General features: G+C 53.2%; 5 protein-coding genes across 5 annotated transcripts; 4 read left to right on the top strand and 1 right to left on the bottom strand.

The window, feature by feature from the left end:
• Positions 1-3,134: 3,134 nt before the first annotated feature.
• On the top strand, positions 3,135-4,959 carry J4E85_003986 (uncharacterized protein; the record flags this gene model as incomplete). The annotated part of the gene is made up of 4 exons (XM_051468249.1): positions 3,135-3,288; positions 3,360-4,073; positions 4,122-4,547; positions 4,796-4,959. 4 exons carry the CDS (start codon positions 3,135-3,137, stop codon positions 4,957-4,959), a joined length of 1,458 nt encoding a protein of 485 aa, XP_051327841.1.
• Positions 4,960-4,989: 30 nt separating this feature from the next.
• J4E85_003985 (uncharacterized protein) lies at positions 4,990-6,276 on the bottom strand (the record flags this gene model as incomplete). Its single annotated transcript, XM_051468248.1, has 1 exon — positions 4,990-6,276. One exon carries the CDS (start codon positions 6,274-6,276, stop codon positions 4,990-4,992), a length of 1,287 nt encoding a protein of 428 aa, XP_051327840.1.
• Positions 6,277-7,063: 787 nt separating this feature from the next.
• On the top strand, positions 7,064-8,329 carry J4E85_003984 (uncharacterized protein; the record flags this gene model as incomplete). Its single annotated transcript, XM_051468247.1, has 4 exons — positions 7,064-7,575; positions 7,626-8,051; positions 8,101-8,239; positions 8,288-8,329. The coding sequence occupies 4 exons, from the start codon at positions 7,064-7,066 to the stop codon at positions 8,327-8,329; spliced, it is 1,119 nt and encodes a 372-aa protein (XP_051327839.1).
• A 460-nt stretch (positions 8,330-8,789) lies between these two features.
• J4E85_003983 (uncharacterized protein) lies at positions 8,790-14,716 on the top strand (the record flags this gene model as incomplete). The annotated part of the gene is made up of 10 exons (XM_051468246.1): positions 8,790-9,594; positions 9,640-9,991; positions 10,039-10,874; positions 10,924-12,221; positions 12,742-12,812; positions 12,865-13,012; positions 13,060-13,095; positions 13,149-13,630; positions 13,679-14,520; positions 14,598-14,716. 10 exons carry the CDS (start codon positions 8,790-8,792, stop codon positions 14,714-14,716), a joined length of 4,989 nt encoding a protein of 1,662 aa, XP_051327838.1.
• A 755-nt stretch (positions 14,717-15,471) lies between these two features.
• Positions 15,472-16,335, top strand: J4E85_003982 (uncharacterized protein; the record flags this gene model as incomplete). The annotated part of the gene is made up of 1 exon (XM_051468245.1): positions 15,472-16,335. One exon carries the CDS (start codon positions 15,472-15,474, stop codon positions 16,333-16,335), a length of 864 nt encoding a protein of 287 aa, XP_051327837.1.
• Positions 16,336-17,498: the final 1,163 nt, after the last annotated feature.

The following is a 17,498-nucleotide window of genomic DNA, read 5'->3' as shown; positions in this document are numbered from 1 at the left end:
CAACACTCTTCAGCTTCGACTTTGCGATTTGGGAAACTTTTATTGGAGCACATCGGTTCAGCATTTACACGGAGCGATCTTTTCTTTCAGTTGTATGATATACCATTTTCATTTTTTCATGTCTTTGGAGGACCACTGCAGGCGTTTGGCAGGGCATGCAAGAGGCGGAGCGCTAGGCAGAGTTTCCCTCGGAGGACTTGACAAACTCCCACCACCACAACAATCAAACCCAAATTACCTCACCTGCATCTCCCCATGCACTCGTGATTCTTTCCATGCGCAGAGCACCCTGTCGGCAACACACCTGCCACAACACGTAAGACAAGACTTTCTCTTAGCCCCACAGTCGTGTCTAGATCTCACCCTCATCCATCCGCCCATCACGCAAAACCCACAACCACGAGCCTTCACGCTTCAAGGCCCGATCCCTTTCTCTCCTTTCACGGCAATCACGGGTCCATATTTCCGTACAAAACGTCGCTCTATTTCCTTATTCCCTATAGCCTCTATACAGAATACGTCCGTGATGTCCCGTAGCTGGGGGACGCAGGCTAAAGAGCCCACTCTTTGTAGGAATCCAGACCACCGGCGCACGGAGTAGTAGGCAGGGCCTAGAAGTCGGTATCGATCGAGCGTTGTGCTGGGGATCGGCTCGCTTGGACGGGCAGGTGGTGCAGCGCGCCTTTGGTGGCCGCTGCACTGTGACGTCAGTCGCACTTCCCACCACGTCCTGCTTCGTTTCTCGCATGTGCGTTTCAGCTCCGAGGCAAGCGGGTCCTCCACGGAGTCCACTCGTAGGCGCGGAGAGGCTGCGAGAGGCTTCTTTTCGGTGCTGTCATGTCGTTTTCTTTTGATTAAACTTTGACAGCGTCTGCTTTCCGACATGCTGCCGCGGGAACCAACCTCGCACAACGAAAGGTCTGGACCTCAGGTGACGGCAAAATGGTGCCGAGGCCAATAGACTCGTGCATGGTGGTTGTGATGCATGGCATTTTCGCATTCCCATGCCCGGGTTCATGCATTTGTGCCCATTGTTTCGCCGAAGGCTGCATCAAACAGCCGTAAAGTGTGTTGTTGTTGTCGCTGTTGTTGCCCAGGTGTAGTCGCGCCGATGTTTGCATGCGCCTTGCTGCAGTTACACCACCCCCAGCACTTCTACAGGGCATCAATGTTGGCTCTTGCGGAACCCAGCATGCGACGTCTTCGATCTTCCTGCTCGCCAAACCTGGCGCATGTCAAAGCTGCATCGTGGACGTCGAAGCTATGATGTTGATCAACAAAATCCTTCGCGCCCAATTTTAGCATCGTGATCGTGACAGCGATGGAGCTTCCACTTGCACTTCCTTTTGCTCACATCTCTTGACAGCCTATCGGAGTCGATGACCCGAGGCTCGGACCTTCACTACCGGCACTCGATAAGTGCGGTGACAAGCGAAAGCGAAGAAAGATATTAGTGCCATCGACTCGAGGGTCCATAAAACCAGTGAGTTGCTAGCTGAGCATAAGCGCGAGACGTGGCTTTTCGGGAAGGAAAGACGCTTGTTTTCCTACGTCATGCCGTTGGAAAAGCTGAAGTGTCTCCACCATCGTGAGAAGTCTGGAACCTCAGACTCAGTCGTACCGATGGTCTACATGCGGTTTGTGCAGTTCTTCTATCATTGGAGTCAGTAGTCACGTGTTCTGGGGATTCCCAGTTCACTCCCAGCTGTCTGAGTGGGCACCGCTATGTGGAGGGAGTAGGTGTTATCGAACACAATGTGCACACTACCATCCACAGGATCTACTTCAATGAAGATGAGTGATCACTGTTCACTCCGCACTCTTAACAATCATGTTGTCTCCACGCGCAACAATTCCGGCTTTCACTCGGTGAAGAAGCTGCGTAATCACTTCATTCAAGCCACCAACTAGCAAAGCCTCAACGACCGTTGGGATACTCACCTATAGAACCAGCGCACAACGTAGTACAAGACACCTGAGTCACACCTCCTCGTGTCAACAAACATCAACTATTCTTGAGAGTATGACTCCCCAGAATATCCCCGCTGACAAAATCTCTCACGAACTACCGATGTCGCTACCCGGACCGGAAAGGCGTCAGGTGGAAGCGCGACAGTAGGACAAGTGAGCTGAATAGGGTATGCATGACGAGCTGGATAAGCCGCATAGCACCAGCCGTTGCAATATCGAACGATGCAGCTTATACAGCTACGCAGTAACACGGTCCGATGAACCTATGGCTGCCCAGCGATGTGCTTACTCAACCACGTCTTGTGGTGCGGGAGTGATTGTTTCTAGAAGGAGGAGGCTCGAGGTGCATGCAGCCCTACCCGTGTGAGGAAAGCTTAGTTGGCTGTGAGTGTAAGGCATAGGCTCGTGATGGCAGGGCCAGTAGAAGAATGGTGTATGCTGGACGTTGCGGTGGGATGAACATCATGCACGTCTTTAACCACAACCCTAGTACATGATCCAATCACCCGCTTCCAATACAGTGGCTAGCGAAGGCTGAGTCGGTCTACCAGCCAGCCACAACGTCTACCCACTACCATCACGCTCCATCCCCTACCTCAGCGACTCCCAAACAGGCAAGCATTTCGTGCACGCCAATACCCGACGTCCTCCCGTTGAGCCACCCCGTATCTACCCGTACTCGCATACCCACCCTTCCCCATGTCCGATGCCAAATCCCCCATCAAACATCGCGTACGTAAATAAATCCTGCTTATCAAATGCCACACCAGGCACCTACAAGCCTCACGCGCCCTGTGCTTTCCCATACCGCTCCTCCGCTGAATAATCGCGGGATGGGCGATGAGAAGAGCAAATAGCGTGCTGGCTAGACGCACGTAGGAAAATCATCAGCAAGACGGATTGTGACGCGTGGATCTCTCCGTGCAGTTCATGGCGTTGTGATATGGAGTACATATCCCCATTTGAAGCGGCGATATTTCCTGTTTGTTGATGGAGAGTAGCATCAGCTTTTCCTCTTTCCTGCTTCCTACTTGCTTCTTTCCAGTTTGGAATTGAGGTACTTGCCAAGATCGGATATCGAGGTTTTGTTTCAACTTTGTTTACGGGTACAGTGAAGTTGCCAAGATATTAAGCTTTGTGGATAAGCTCTTCCTTCCAGAAGCATGTCGGCGCCTTGGTCAGAGTCCGCCCCGCGAAGGAAAGCCAATTACAAAGTCCGCTTTCGACATGGTGTGTATCCTGATTTGGAAAGTCAGGCTACCAGGGCCGATATCAAGAAGTACGACTACTTCTTCGGTGCGGCGCAGAGATGGGTTGGTACGCCAGGAACATGTAGGTACAAGTCATGTGGTGGTCTTATTGAGTCGATGCTAATGACTGTCATGTAGTGGACTTTGTCGACGAATCGTCACTCATAGCTGAAGAGTTCGAGGGCCCCGGAAGTGCTGACAAAAGGAAGACACCAAGACATCTGGTTCGCTCCAGGACGGCTGAGAAGATACCACAGTCGGTATCGAGGAAGAGTCCGCAAGGAAGAGAGCGACACATGCGCCCGACGAGTCGAAGCTGGAATGATCGAGTGCTCATACCCGCAGCACCACAGACCACGCCTGACCTATGGCAGCTTCCGTCGCATATCCGGCGACACACAAGCCCTGCACCTGGCTCAGTCTCAAGTCTCTCCAGCCTTGACGAGCCCCTGCCGGGAACTTGGAACTCTGATATCCCCTCGCCACATCCATTCGTTCCAACGAACCATGCTTCACCGGTAGCATGGCCGATACCTGACCCAATCGAAGCATATCTTTTTCGGTTCTGGGTAGAGAAAGCATCAGACGCACTAGACATAATGAGTCCTGCTAGCATCTTCAAGAATATCGTCCCAAAGCTCGCTTTGACAAGCCCGATGCTCATGAACGCCATCTTCATGATTTCCGGACAGTGTATACTGCGCTTCGATCCGTATTTCCCCACCAGACCATACGACTATCATGAGAGACTATTGCAGAGTCTCATACCGTATATTGCCGAGAAGGGACAAATTGAAGATGAGGCGACGCTGGTGGCCGCCATGTTGCTGCGAAACTTTGAGGACTTCCATGGTACGTGAAGACGAGGAATTGCGCGGAGATCAGCTGACATTCAAATAGCGGGTACACAAGGACAATCACATCTCTCGACGTTTGAACTTTTCTATGGTCCTGAAGGCTGGGTCTTCGATATGTCTAGCCCGGTTGTACAAGCTGCTCTGGTACTCCATGTGCATACCGAGGTCAGCCAAGCATTGCTCAACCAACCCACTCTGCGCATTAATTATGAAAACTTCATTCTGCCAGCTCTAATATCGCCAATCGATGAAGTCTCGTGGGGAAATCGAATATTATGGCTGACTGCGCGCATCTTGCAGTGGGCGCAAAAGAGCGTGCGGACGATGGCCGAGTGGCAGTATCTTCACAGTTTGGTCGATGAGTGGGAAAGAAGGCGACCCGCAAGCTTCGATGCCTTCTTTTACCAGGAAGGCAACCCACATGCCGTTGGAGGATATCCGGAATTGTGGTTCTCTGGCGCTTGTCATGGTGAGTCTAATTAATCGTCAGCTCACGGACTGTTTGCTAACAGGCGACAGCGGAGGCGAACCAACAGCTGCGAATATGTCGCATTGCACTTGCGGTCTACAATCCAGGGATGAATATGCAAGGCGTACACGGGATCGTCGTGACCGATTCTGCACATGGTGAAGTCTTGAGAGATTTGAGAGAGATGATAGCTATCGCTCGGTGCAACGCTCATTGTATTTCTGCGCAATGGGACGCCGCGTATACAGTACATAAGTTTGGCACCGTACTGCAGGATGACCAGGACCGATGCAAGATGATCGAGTTTCTAGAAGAGGTGCAGGCCACAGGCATGCCGACACGCACGTCGATCGAGCATCTCCAAGACCAGTGGAACTGGAGATGGAACCATTACGCAGGAGAAATAAATTAATTCCATAGGAGAATGTGGTCGTCCACAAGATTACCTGGTCAGTGACCCAGCAAGGAACAGACTGCCAATGACCACACCCAGGAAAGTGATGAGAATGATTCTGCCCTTGCCGGTCAGAGCGAGATACGACATGACGCCTACGATAAGCTCCCACCGTCGAGCTGCGTCTCTCCTGGCTTTCCACTGTGGGTTGACCTCAAAGGGTGGCCTGGAAAGAACGTCGTTCACGCCCATCTTAATAGGCTTGTCATCAACGCGCACAGATAGAGCAACCGGTCGATGGTCGGACGTCGGCTGTACGGGCAAGGCGGTGTAAATTTGCGGCTCAAGGTCTGATGAAGACCCGGATGGGAGGTAGAGGATTCGGTCGCACCATGAGGGATACCGATGTTTCGACCACTCCCATGAGTCGTCCTCTCCAGATCGCTTGGGCGCGTTGGAGTTCTTGCCATGTGAGGTGGCGTACTTGTATGTAGGCGGGAAGTTGATAGGCATTTCTTGGAAGCCATGCAGGGTGCGTTTAGCGTCCTTTTCTCTTATCAGTTGGTCCTTCTTCAGCAGATGTGAGTAGTGTGTTGGCGACGATTCGGACGCTGTCGGCTGAGGGTATGATTGATGCGCACCCTCTTCTGGTGGGCTGTCGTGTGTGCGGTAGTTCAAGTCGCCGTAGAAGAAGACGTGGTTGCCAGGCGTAAAGAGACCGTTGTGGTCGGCTGGTGTCTCAGACGAGGGGCCAAGCAGCGGTCGCTCTTCGCTTGAGCTGTACGGGGAGTCATCGTTGTTGACAAAGACCAGGTTCCGCACCAGATTCTCCCAGTCTTTGTTCCGCGCGTCAATATTGCTCTCCATGGGCGCAAGATGGGCGGCCGCAAAGGTGAGATCGAGAGTATCTTCAGAGTCGGGGCACGAGAAGCAGACGCGCATGGCAACGGCGCCCTTGTTGCCCATGTTGGAGAAGCCGACACCTGCGCCTGCCGACTGTATCCACTGTATCCTCTGTATGACGTGGGGTTTGGCGAAGAGCATCAGGGCCGTCATGCCCAGGCTGCGCGTCGCGATGTGCTCGAGTGAGTCGCTGCCATTGCTGCGGAGGTCGGCGGCAAGCTGGACTGTCGTGGTCACGCGGTCAAAGTAAGGCTTCAGATAGGAGCCTCCGAGGAACGAGTAGGCGATGGGCGCAACCTCCTGCAGGGATATGGCGACGATGTCGGGCAGAGGCGTGTCTTTGGGGAGGGCGTCGAAGAAGGAAGGCGCGAGGGACTGGGGATCGACGAGGTTGCGCGCGGCATTGAAGGTAAGGAGGTAGAGTTCAAACATGACGGATCACGATGCTGTCGTGTCGCTGCAGACGCGTCGGTCAGCACAATTCCGGCTTGTTGAGGGCGATCACGATGTGGCACCAGGGATGACGAGGGCGGGGAAGGTGCAAACGAGGGCTTGGAAGGTACGAACAGAGTTATTGCTGGAATTAACAACACACGTAAGACGTCTACAGTACAGGTAAGGGCATGCACGGGGAGGGTGGTGGTGCACCCGTGGACGCGTCTGGTGGCAGGGAAGTGGCTGCAGCGTGGGGTAGCAGGCGGTCAGGATTTGCTGAGCTGCGGTAGTGCGGAGAGGACAAACGGCTAGGGCGGCTCCACTGAGCGCCCTGGAGGTGGAGTGCCAACCGCGACGGCGTGTGATTTCAATGGAGACAATCAACCAGACAGGCCAGGATGCAGTGTGCGGAGTGTGCGGAGGTGGGAGTGCATGCGGGATGGCCTCGCCAAATCCTGGCCCTGCATAGACCTGTCGTCAGAGGCGTCCGTCAACAAAACGCGGTGGGGGAGAAGCTCAAGCTCTTGGAAGGACCGAAATTATTTGCCAGCTGCTTGGGCATCGTGAGCTTCACTCCCAACCTCACTTGATTCTTCTTCTTCATTTCCCACTTCTTGCCCTGTTCTAGCTTGCTTCCTTCCTAAGTCATATCACCTTGACTCGAGAGCCTTCTAGAATCACCTCAGATAATCTACTTTACCTCGACGCTTACCTTCTCCTCATAATTCAGAGCTTCTCCCTACCAACTGCGACGTCCAATTGAATTGGGCTTTCTACCACAGCCATGTTCAGATCTCAGGTTTTCCGTCAAGTCGCACGCGCGGCCAGAGCCCAAGCTCCCCGTGCCACCTTCAGACCAGCACAGTCAGCTATTTCCTCACAGCGACATTTCACGTCCTCACCTAGTCGCTTCGACAAGGACCCCTCCAACGAGGACGATGTCAACGCTGCAACCACATCGGGCGAGCCTGGTGAGAGTGGGGAGCACGAGGGTCAGTATGCACGTACCCGAGACGACATTGTCGTCGAGTACCCAGAAGAGAAGGACCTACCACCCTCCAACCCCGTCGTGGGTCGTGGAGGTGAGCACTTCAAGCGCACTTTGGCTTCGTTCTCCATGGAGGGCAAGGTCGCTGTCGTCACTGGTGGAGCCCGAGGTCTGGGTTTAGTCATGGCGCAGGCCTTGGTGACCTCTGGAGCCGATGTAGCCATTGTCGACATGAACAAGGAAGAGGGTGAGCGGTCTGCCAAGGGCCTGCTCGATATCTTCAAGAAGGAGAACCCAGGGTCTCGGAGGTAAGAAACCCATATGCAGAACCAACGACCTCAACTAAGTCAAAATATAGAATTCCCAAGGTCACAGCACATTTCTGCGACGTCTCGAGCCCGACGTCTGTCAACCAATCTTTTGCCGAGATCCTGAAGAAGCACGGCAAGGTCGACAACCTCGTTACATCGGCTGGCTTCACCGAGAACTACGATGCCATCTCCTACCCCCATGACCGCATACAGAAGCTTTGGGGAGTCAACGTTGACGGTACCTACCTGTACTCTGTGGCAGTCGCGAAGCACCTCATGGAGAGGAAGGTACCGGGCAGCATCGTCATGATTGGTAGCATGTCCGGAGCCATTGTCAACGTCCCACAGCCGCAGGCTCCGTACAACGCCGCTAAGGCAGCTGTCAGACATCTGGCCTCCAGTTTGGCGGTCGAGTGGGCTGGCGCTGGCATTCGAGTCAACTGCATTTCGCCTGGATACATGCTTACTGCACTGTAAGTACACTGAGAGACGAAGACTGTGCAGATGCTAACAAAGATGTAGCACCAAGAAGATTCTCGACGACAACCCAGACCTCCAGAAGCAGTGGACTTCTCTCATTCCCGTTGGTAAGATGGGACGTCCTGAGGACTTGATGGGTGCCGTCACCTTCTTGTCTAGTGACGCGAGTTCCTACGTTACTGTAAGTGATGTTCAGCCGCACCGATGAGCAACAACTGACCAAACCCAGGGTGCCGATCTCCGAGTTGACGGAGCCTACACATGCACTTAAGCCAGGGCTGACAGTGCAGTAGCATGAGCGAGAGCGCAAGAATGTATGATTAGGTGAACAAGTCCACCAGCTGGAGTGATATTTTGCGCGCAGTCTGGCGACTCAAGGCGATATGGTAGCTTCAATAATAGTATGAGAATCTTCAGATAATCAACCATTGAAAAAGACGCGACCCACTCCCGTTTCTGTCCGCGTGAACTTGACTCTTGCATTGTCTTTGAGATTGGCGGGTGCGTCATAATCTTGGGGGATCATGAGAAAGCTGCCCAGCGCGTGTCTTAGTCATCCCGGTTCTCAGCCTCTTTGTGGCCGTGCGACTCCACCAACACCAGCCCTGCATAAAGCTCCAGTCCCTCCAAGGCGCTTCACGAGGGCTAATCTAGTCGCGTCATGTGGCATAAACAGTCACGCAATACACCATAACCAACCCTCACTCTGCTTCTTTGGCCGGCCCGAAGCCATGTTCAACATCTCGAATTTGGTGCAGAAGGCGCAGCAGTACATCGAACCCACGCTCAACACCATAGCCGCTCCCGCATCGTCAGACCGCCGACCCTCCAAAGCCACCCTCTTCCGCTACCAATTCCGCCTCCCCGACTCGCAGAACCCCCTCCAAGAGATTACCGCCGAGCTTACTCTTCAACCCCACCATTCCACGAGGGGCCCCGGCGACGTCACATCGGAGAAGGAGCGCAGTCAGGGCAACCACTATGTCGGCAAGCTGCACCTAAGCGAGCAGTATCTCTGCTTCTCCACACAGGGCTCAAGCTTCGCCAATACCGCGAGCCTGAGCTCCTCCAGCAGCTTCACCGGGCAGACTCACGGTGCGGGACCTGCGGGCAACGGTTTCACATTACCGCTATGCGGCATACGACGGGTGGAGCGGCTGCACAGTCAGAGCTACATGTTCGCGCTGGCGATAACAACATGGAACGGCATACCAGACTCGAAATCGCAGGTGCCTGCTGGTCAGAAGCTTACGATTCAGCTCGCGGGGTCGCGACAGGCCTGCGAACGCTTTTGCGATGCTCTCAAGAAGGGACTGAGAGAGGGCGTCAAGGAGGTAGACAATCTGCGCAAGGTAGTGGGGCAATGCTACTCGGAGTATCTTCTCACAGACGCCGAGCAGAAGAAGGCCGGAGATGATGGCAAGCAAGCGCGAGAACACCCAGATACCGGCCTAGGCATGATCTTCAAATATCCAGGCAACGCACGGAAGCTGAGGGATGCGACAAAGATACGGCTATGGCGCGAGTATCTTAGAGGTATGACCACCAAGCGTGCTTAAAGACGTTACTAACATGCAGCAGATAACGGCCGAAGCGCAACTCTCATCCGACAACCTACCTTCCACAAGCTCATTCGCGTCGGTCTGCCGAATCGGTTACGAGGCGAGATGTGGGAGCTCACTTCGGGCGCCTTCTTCTTGCGCCTACAGAACCCGAACCTCTACACCGAGACCCTAGCAAAGTTCTCCGGTCGAGAGTCGTTAGCGATCGATGAGATTGAGAAGGACCTCAACAGGAGTCTGCCGGAATACCCAGGCTTTCAGTCCGAAGAGGGAATCGGTCGGCTCCGACGAGTCTTGACGGCATACAGCTGGACAAACGAGGAGGTTGGCTACTGCCAGGCGATGAACATTGTGGTCGCAGCATTGCTGATGTATGTGTACCCCTTGATATACAGCTGCTTTTGTCTAACGAAACAAGTTACATGTCCGAGACTCAGGCCTTTTTCCTCCTATCCGTGCTGTGTGACCGCCTCCTGCCCGGCTACTACTCACAAACCATGTACGGCACCTTGCTGGACCAAAAGGTCTTCGAATCGCTCGTCGAAAAGACGATGCCCATACTATGGGACCATCTGGTCAAATCAGACGTGCAGTTGTCTGTTGTTTCTCTACCTTGGTTTCTCTCGCTCTATATCAACTCTATGCCTCTAATATTTGCTTTCCGCGTTCTTGATGTTTTCTTCCTCGAAGGCCCCAAGGTACTCTTCCAAATCGGCCTAGCTATCCTGCGTATCAATGGCGAGGAACTACTCGACGCTACAGATGACGGCACCTTCATCTCAGTCTTGAAGTCGTACTTCTCAAGGCTTGACGAGTCTGCCCACCCGAAGTCCGAGAACCCCAAACTGCGAGCAGTCACTAGATTCCAAGAGCTCATGGTGGTCGCGTTCAAAGAATTTGCTGGCATCACACAGAACACCATCTCCGAGCAGCGAGCGAAGCACAAGGATGCCGTACTTGAGAACATCGAAAACTTCGCCAAGCGTACATCAATACGCAACCTCGGTCCCGATAGCAAGAAGCTGAGTGTGAATGACCTTGGCTTCTTGTACGACAAATTCTACGCAGTGTTGTACGAGCGACAGCAAAGAGCTGAGATCATGCAACAAGAGGCTGAGCGCAAGGCAAAGGCCAGCAGGATGAAAGCGACTGAGGTTGTGATGGGTACATCTGGAAACGCGGAGAAGGGCCGTGTGGCACTTGGACCCAGCCCTACCCAGATGGACTACGATGCTTTTAGAGAGTTTCTTGCTGGTAAGTCATACAGTATCGTTTCTATCTATATGTGCTTACGGTAATACAGGTATCGCAAAGTGGGCAATTACTGACTCACCGAGCTCCCCACCCGAGGGCAGTGGTACACAGTCTCCACACTCGTACTTTGGAAACAGTATGAGGAAACGACCCCCAATGTCACCATGGGGTTCAGGACCGGAGCCAGCAGATCACGAGTTTATGCGACGCTTATTCCGGCGGTGGGATGTGGACATGACCGACTCATTATCGTTACAGAACGTTGTCACTGGCTTTGCACACGTAAAAGGCACCAAGGACATCATGTCCAACATCAGCTACTTCTTCGAACTCTACGATGACGACGGCGATGGCAGGGTAGATCGTGAGGGTATCTTGAGAATCTCGGAAGCCCTTCTTTTCCTGTCAAGACGAGGCGTCCACGATCCAAGTCCAGCTGCTTCTTCACTGGATGTTAGCTCAGAGGCAGGTTCGGAACGTATCGGTCGCGACGAACAATTCTTGAGCAGCGTTTCTGCCTTCATCCGGCATTGCTTCGAATACGCTGACCCCGATCACCCTTCTAATCAGTCAAATAAGGCAGTCGACCAGGTCTCAGAAGAGGTTGACAACTTCGCTATTGGCGATGACGAAGAAGATGACCTGATAGACTTTGGATCTGAGCCATCAACACCAAAAGCCACAGCAACCGCGTTCGAGAAGTCAGAAAAGAACCCAATGTCGCCAACACCATCGAATCATACCACTGAATCAGACGTTGCAGAGCGCAACGACAAGGCAAAGTCGGCAAACCTTGCGCTTGACCCGAACAAGCCTCTTCACATAACGCTTCCTACTTTCCGCATGGTCATTCTCGCCGACGACGCACTACTGAATTTCTTCGAAGTCGGCTTCTCATCGTCCTTCCGCCTGGCCGACGAGACGCTGTCCTCGGGATCCAGCTTCCACAACCTCACCACTTTCGCCAATGCTGGAAGACAAGGCGGCGGAGGTGGTGGACTAGGCGGTGTGGTCGGCGGCGCTGGCGCTGGTGTTGTGCCACCCGGCAAGGGCCTACGAGGCATGCTCGACAACATCGTCAATGACGGAATGCGCGTTGCAACTGAAGTGAGGAGGCGATACGACGAAGCGCAAAAGGAGCTGGACAAGGAAGCTCGACACGGACGAGAAGACGATGACGATGATGAGGAGGTTGATGCGAAAGACCTGGACCTCCTGGAGGGTGCCGAGACGGTGGACGTGGGCGCATCAAAGGGGGAAGCACCGCTGGACCTACTGTCACCGGCAGGTACTGGGGAAGAGATCAAGCCGGCTAGGAACCGGTCGGCTAGTGATGCGAGTAGAAGAGTGCTTGAGTTTGAGCGGTAGCATTTGGGACGTAGCAGGAGTGATCTCTTTGGAGTTTAGGATTATCTCAAGACCTTGCTTCTGTGTAGACTCATGTATGGAAACGTTCAAAGTTATCTTCTGTGCACCAAGATTAGTGATGTCGCCTACGTTGCATAGCCCATAGTCGGAGGGCGAAGACCCCTGACAGCTATCCGACGTCAACCGCGTGCGTGTCTCTAGCTCTCCACAGCTACCCCGCAAGTCTCGTACCTGGCCCGCGGCTCAGTTCCGAACGAAGCTCACTAACACCAGCTTTCTCCACACGAGCATATCTCACGATGCACGTGTATCCTTCCTTACCTCGGATGCATTCCGCGTCTGAAGATGCTTCGGTCGCTCTTTGCTCGTGCTGCAAGGTCCCGTAGGCCTGCTTACTGCGCACGACGCGGTCTACTCACACAAGCATACAGCATTGGGCCCAATGAGGCATGTTCCAAGCTTCCCGATGATGTGATGGTGGAGACTGACGTTATGATAGCCGCCATTACTGGAGAAGACGGTGCCACAGCACTTTGACGAGGTTGTGAAGCAATACGGTGACAGGAACGCGTACGTGCCGACTGACACAAGCTCCAGAGACGCGTTGCTAATACTCATATAGAGTCATATCGCACCATCAACGTATACACCTGACGTACGATGCGCTCGATCGCGACTCGAACAGGCTTGCCAGGGGACTGCAGAAGCTTGGCGTGAAGAAGGGGGAAAGAGTCGCCGTCAGTCTAGGGAACAATGCTGAGTTCGCTACTGTATGTTGGAAGCATGTTGGAGACGCATAGTTGCTGACCAGGGAAAGCTCACGTACGCGCTGTTTAAACTGGGAGCGATACTGGTATGTAGCCAACCGGCTAGGAGCATGGGCACTAGCAGCTAACAGCTACACAGGTGCCACTGAATCCCTCGTTCAACGCACCCCAAGTCCTCAACGCGATCAATCACCTAGATGCCGCGCATCTCGTCATCGGAGCCGAAACGAACCTCCCGCGTAAAGACCCGCGATCCAACATCTCGCTCCTCACGCACTTGATACCCAATCTCGCCGGCTCGACCCTCGAATCCGAACTCGTCCCGTCGCTGAAGAACGTCATACTGGTGAATAACGCGCAAGGCAGGGTGGATCTGGGAGACTATAGGAGTCTAAAGAGATACGAGCACGTATTCGAGGATGGCGCACAGGACAATGCGTTCGAAGATCAAGGCCTGCATCCGGATGACATCGTCAATATCCAATTTACGTCTGGCACTACAAGCATGCCGAAAGCTGCGTGCTTAAGTCATAGGAGTATTTTGAACAACGGAAACAGCATCGGCGATAGGATGCTATTAACGCCAGACGACGTTGTGTGCTGTCCGCCTCCATTGTTCCAGTAAGTCCTTGTAGCAATCTACTGTCAACATCAACTGACTGTTTGTAGTTGCTTTGGATGCATTCTGGGATACATGGCCACGGCTACCCACGGTAGCGCCATCGTATTTCCCACCGAAGCCTTCAATGCCCTGGCCACACTTGAAGCCGTTCGCGAATACAAATGCACAGCCCTCTATGGCGTCCCCACCATGTTCGTAGCTGAACTGGAGCTGCTGGCTCATGGTGCTGTACCCAAAGATGGTTTTCAATATCTGCGTACCGGCATTGCAGCAGGCTCTGCTATACCCTCGGAACTCATGCGCAAGCTACACAAGAACCTGAACTTGACTGAGTTGACCATCTGTTACGGCATGACCGAGACCTCTCCTGTATCAGCCATGACCACCACGGACGACCCGATCGAAAAGCGCATCGACAGCGTCGGTCGTCTTCTCCCACATGTTCGCGCCAAAGTCGTCAGTCCGTCAGACTGGTCGCGCACACTTGACGTAGGCCAACGCGGCGAACTCGCAGTGTCAGGCTACCTCCTCATGAAAGGGTACTGGGGTGATACAGCACGCACAGAGGAAGTTCTACAACCGGACGAAGACGGTATGCTATGGATGCATACCGGAGATGAGGCGTCTATGGACGAAGAAGGATACATCAAGATTACTGGCAGGATAAAAGATCTGATCATCAAGGGGGGCGAGAACATCCATCCACTAGAGGTCGAGAACTGTCTCTTCGCTCATCCTGCTATCAGCGAGGTTAGTGTGGTGGGTCTACCCGACGAGCGGTACGGTGAGGTTGTCGCAGCCTTCATAGTCACGCATGCTGGCGATGATGGGAACGTGACCACGGACGAGGTGCGAAACTGGGTCAGGGAGAAATTGAGCCACCATTTAGGTAAGTCCATGCGCTCCTACAACATCGAATTCGAAGCCTCGGGCCCGCCTAGGAACTATGCTGACTGTATGTACTAGTGCCGAAGTACGTCTTTTGGGTCGACAACTACCCCAAGACTGCGAGCGGGAAAATCCAGAAATTCAAGTTAAAAGAGCGAGGAATTGCGCTATTGCAGGAGGGTAAAGGTCTAATCTAACGTCCTGTGCGCCTTGCACTCTGCAATAAGAAACATACTTCTCTTGACTGTCGTGGGTATCGTGGATCTGATGACTAATTCGGAACAGAGACTTTCTTGACGAATTTTGCAGATCTTACAAAACCATTAACAGTGGCAACATCTGTCGCTAACCGAGACCTTTACAAATCTATTCCTAGCTAAAGGCATGCGGTCAACAAGGATATTGATGTATAGTACTTTATACGAGGAACATGTGTGGGTCGGCTCAACATACTGCATTCAGGCGCGTAAGCCTCGCAGCTTGGTACTATCCTGGTCTCCTAACGCGGACAAGAGCGCCTGCACGCAAAATTTGTTACCCGCATTATGGACCATTCTTGGACGAGAAGCGAAGCTTTGGATAGGGTTTACAAGCTTGCTGGCCAGTTTGCGCTGAATTCGTGGGTCATCCGCTTGAGCCCTTTTGATGCATGAAGTGCGCCCTCCAACACACTCGCACGCATAACTTTCAATTTCTAATCGCGCCTTTCTTGCACACCGGACTATCTGTTATTGAATACTCACGTACTAGTTATCCGTACATTGTCGCTCTTGCCTCATTCTCTATAAGAGTGCGTAGGCTAGCTAGCATTCGAAGCTCAACATCTCTCAGCGTGGACACAATACACCTCCTGCGAACCAGGAACTACTTCCTCATCGACATCAAAACTAAGCCCTCCGCCTCCTACTAGTCGAGACCGTCCCAATAGGCACTCGCCTTCACATACGCGAACATGTCCAAACCAGCAACAAACACAAAGACGCCTACTCCCTCTAACCCCTCCTCTCTAAAGCCCCGCTATGAGATCCGTAAACTAGAACCCAAAGATCTGCTCTGGGCGACCGCCATCTTAGCCCACAGCCACGGTTTCCACTCCGCGATCTGGCAGCACATCTGGCCCGACAAAGCACTCGGCCGCTGGACACTAGAAAGTGCCAGAAAACTCGAGTACCTCGTCGCCCACCAAATCGACTCTGGTCTATCCTACGGCGTGTTCGACACAGAATACCAGTTCAAGACCCCCGAGGCGAAAGAAGCAGGCGGGAAGCTATTCTGGGATGTCAATGAACCGGAGGAGAATAGCGTGGAGCAAACCCAAGGACGAAAAGCAGAGGGCTTGAGACTACTCCGCCAGATGGATTTCCCATTGGTCAGCATAGCGTTGTCGTACGACAACTTCGTCCCTCTCGATCCCGCGAAGATGGGCCCGGTAGACGAAGCGATACCAGAATTTGGTCCGCTCTTCGGCGCTCTACGGAAGCTCGACCCGAGGGATCCAGCGGAGTGGAAAGCTACCGCACCAGGCCAGGTGCTGATGCGTAACGCGACGTCTACACGCCATGACTACGAGGGCGAGGGTGTTGCGTCGGGCGCGGCGCGTTGGCTGCGGCGCGAGGCCAAGTTGATGGGGTTTAGAGGTATTCAGATTGAGTGTATTGCGGATGCTGTGACGCATCTTTGGAGCGATGGTGCGGAGGAGCCGTTTAAGGGAAGGGTAGTTAGTGAGTTTGATACGGAGACTTGGGAGGATGAGGAGGGACAAAGGCCGTTTGGTTTGGCGAGGCAGAGATGTACTAAGTGTTGGGTTGATCTGTAGGCTGGTGGTAAATGAGAGGATGAGAAGGGAGTGGATTTGGATTTGAACGACCTAAAGGTCGCTCATTTGATTGTGCTGCGTGGAAGCGTCCTCTACTGATACTGAGTGATGAGACCTCTGACGTCAGTGCCCAGGTGGTGTACATCAGCCGACGGGCACAGTCAAGAACTGCAACACTTTCTGAATCACAATCAAGCTCTGCTCGCATGTTACACATGACCTTGGAATCAATCGATAGACCGTAGTAATTCCGATACCCAGTAACATCGACGAAATGACCGATTTTCGCTCGCGGGCTGAAGCCGAGCTTCTCGTTACAAGAACATGCTATCTCTCAAACGATCCCGTCTTCTTCATAGTCCTCATCATCGCAGAGTACAATTTTAAAGAGGGAGTTATATACCTCCAAGATGGTCTCGCAGGCTCGAGGCTTTACCAGCCCATGAACTCCAGCCAATTTATCCAGTGTCTCGACAACGAGACAGGTGAGGAAGTTGAAGTCGTGCGCCAAGGCACAGAGCCAGTTCTCTTTCGTGAAGACCAAAGCGAAGTCATCTTTACTACAGGGAGGCCCAGTAAATCCTGCGAAATGCCGTTCATTACTACTGCTCTCCGACCAGATAGGAAGTACAGACTGTGCTTCAAACCGACAACCCCGATTTCGCATTGGCCAGTCAGCGCGGTGAATACTTCGACTTCTCTTTCAAGAAGCCCGGGCGGTTTGCTATCTGCGTCTGAACTTCCTACACCAGCCACACCGACTATACCCTGGCAGGCCGCCAACGGCAACGACACAATCATCTTCGAGACCCGAAGTTCGCGACCAAAGACACCAAAAGTCACCGCCTCTCTATCAGCACCATCAACATACTCTCTCTCCTCCCTCACCAAGAAACTCGCTTTCACGCTCACGTTCTCGACGGACGCCGCGTATCCCTTTACAGTCCATGCAGATCGCGCATGGGTCAAGTCTCTTCAATCCGACTTGGCAATCCTCGACGCAACGTCGCGCTGCAAGCTCGAACCCTATCTAGATGTAGATCGAGAGCATTACGAAAATGAAAGACACGAATTCATACGATTCGAAGGAGCGTATACGGAGCACCGAGAGTTGGATTTCGGAGGCGGGAATTTAAGTAGGTTGGAGCTAGAGGTTGGGAAGG

This window comes from Alternaria conjuncta (genome assembly GCF_024043145.1).
Source record: "Alternaria conjuncta strain BMP 0040 chromosome Unknown scaffold_5, whole genome shotgun sequence".
NCBI classification, from domain to species: Eukaryota; Fungi; Ascomycota; class Dothideomycetes; order Pleosporales; family Pleosporaceae; genus Alternaria; species Alternaria conjuncta.
The sequence above is the reverse complement of the archived record's forward strand: the minus strand, read 5'-3'. Positions and strand labels throughout refer to the sequence as shown.